The 1,324-nt window shown below is 56.8% G+C and overlaps 1 protein-coding gene across 1 annotated transcript in view; it reads right to left on the reverse strand.

Moving 5' to 3' along the window:
* Positions 1–468, reverse strand: part of USP14 (ubiquitin specific peptidase 14) — a 48,890-nt gene extending 48,422 nt beyond the window's left edge. The window contains exon 1 of the mRNA XM_004702894.2: positions 323–468. Within this exon, the coding sequence (XP_004702951.1) occupies positions 323–338 (16 nt within the window). The 5' untranslated portion in view covers positions 339–468. The remainder of the gene's footprint in view (positions 1–322) is intronic.
* Positions 469–1,324: the final 856 nt, after the last annotated feature.

Genomic DNA, 1,324 nt, shown 5'->3' on the forward strand with positions numbered 1-1,324 from the left:
TGACTTTCTGTCTGGCTGGTTGGACTCCAGTCAATGCAAAGAGCTGAGCCTTGAATACCATTGGAGGTTCATCAGTATTCAATTCTACACCTTCAGATTTCTCCTTTCCCCATTTCACAGTAACGGAGTAGAGCGGCATGGCGGGGAGTGAGGCAGGCAGTGGCGCAGGAAGGGTGGCCTGGCAGGAGCGAAGAGGGGAAAGGAACCAGAGAAAACCCGCGGCGGGGAACGAGGTGGAGGGGCGGACGCAGTGGCGTCAAACCGGCCACTGGCGAGCGTCGGGCCGGGGCCGCGGCCGCGGCGCCGCGCGGTCGGAGCTCACCGGAGTAGAGCGGCATGGCGGGGAGCGAGGCGGGCAGTGGCGCAGGAAGGGTGGCCTGGCAGGAGCGACGAGGGGAAAGGAACCAGAGAAAACCCGCGGCGGGGAACGAGGTGGACGGGCGGTCGCGGCGGCGGCGCTGCTGCGACGAGTCTCATTCAAACCGGCCACTGGCGATGACGCAGCAGCGCGCAGTTCGCTTGACGGAACCGCCGCGCCGTTGCGAGGCGCTGCGAGGCCTGGGGAGGAGGAGATGGTAAGTGGGAAGAGGGGCTGGCCGAGGGGAGGGGGGTGGGAGGAGGGACGGGGTGGGCGGGGCGACGCGTGGTGCCGTGCCGCCGGTGCAGGTGCGCGCCTGCGCACTGACGACAACGCCGCGCGCCGCGCCGCCTGCGCTCGGGGTCCCTACCCGGTGTGGCTGCCGGCCGGAGGGAAACGCGTTATTCCAATGCTTGTGTTTTTCAGCAAATGGTATCCTTTGTTTTCGAAGTGGTGGGCTAGGGTACAAATATGGATCTCTCCCAGTCAGTTGGCCAAGTAGCTCTCTTCCAAATTTCCTGGCACAGACGAGTCAATGCTTCCAGTGATTCATCAGTTTGCTGAAACATTGCAATTGGTATTCTGTCAATTCCTGGAGCCTTGTTTTTGGCGACTGCTTTTTCAGTGCAGATGTACTTTCTTCAGTAGCACTGGTTTCAGTATTGAAAGTACCATGGACTGCAAAAAGAACAAACAAATCTGTCTTAGAGGAAGCACAACCTGAATATTTCTTAGAGACTTTGCCACCAGGGGTCCTTTTTTTTTTTTAGGTTCATCAGTCCTGGGTTTTTTTTCTTCTTTTTTTTCAATCGTTTTATCAGGGGCTCATACAACTCTTATCACAATCCATACATACATCAGTTGTGTAAAGCACATTTGTACATTCATGACCCTCATCATTCTCAAAACATTTGCTCTCCACCTAAGCCCCTGGCATCAGCTCCTCATTTTTCCCCTCTCTCCCCA

Source organism: Echinops telfairi, unplaced genomic scaffold (genome assembly GCF_000313985.2).
Source record: "Echinops telfairi isolate 266 unplaced genomic scaffold, ASM31398v2 ScPeMD7_7400;HRSCAF=8409, whole genome shotgun sequence".
Taxonomy (NCBI): Eukaryota; Metazoa; Chordata; class Mammalia; order Afrosoricida; family Tenrecidae; genus Echinops; species Echinops telfairi.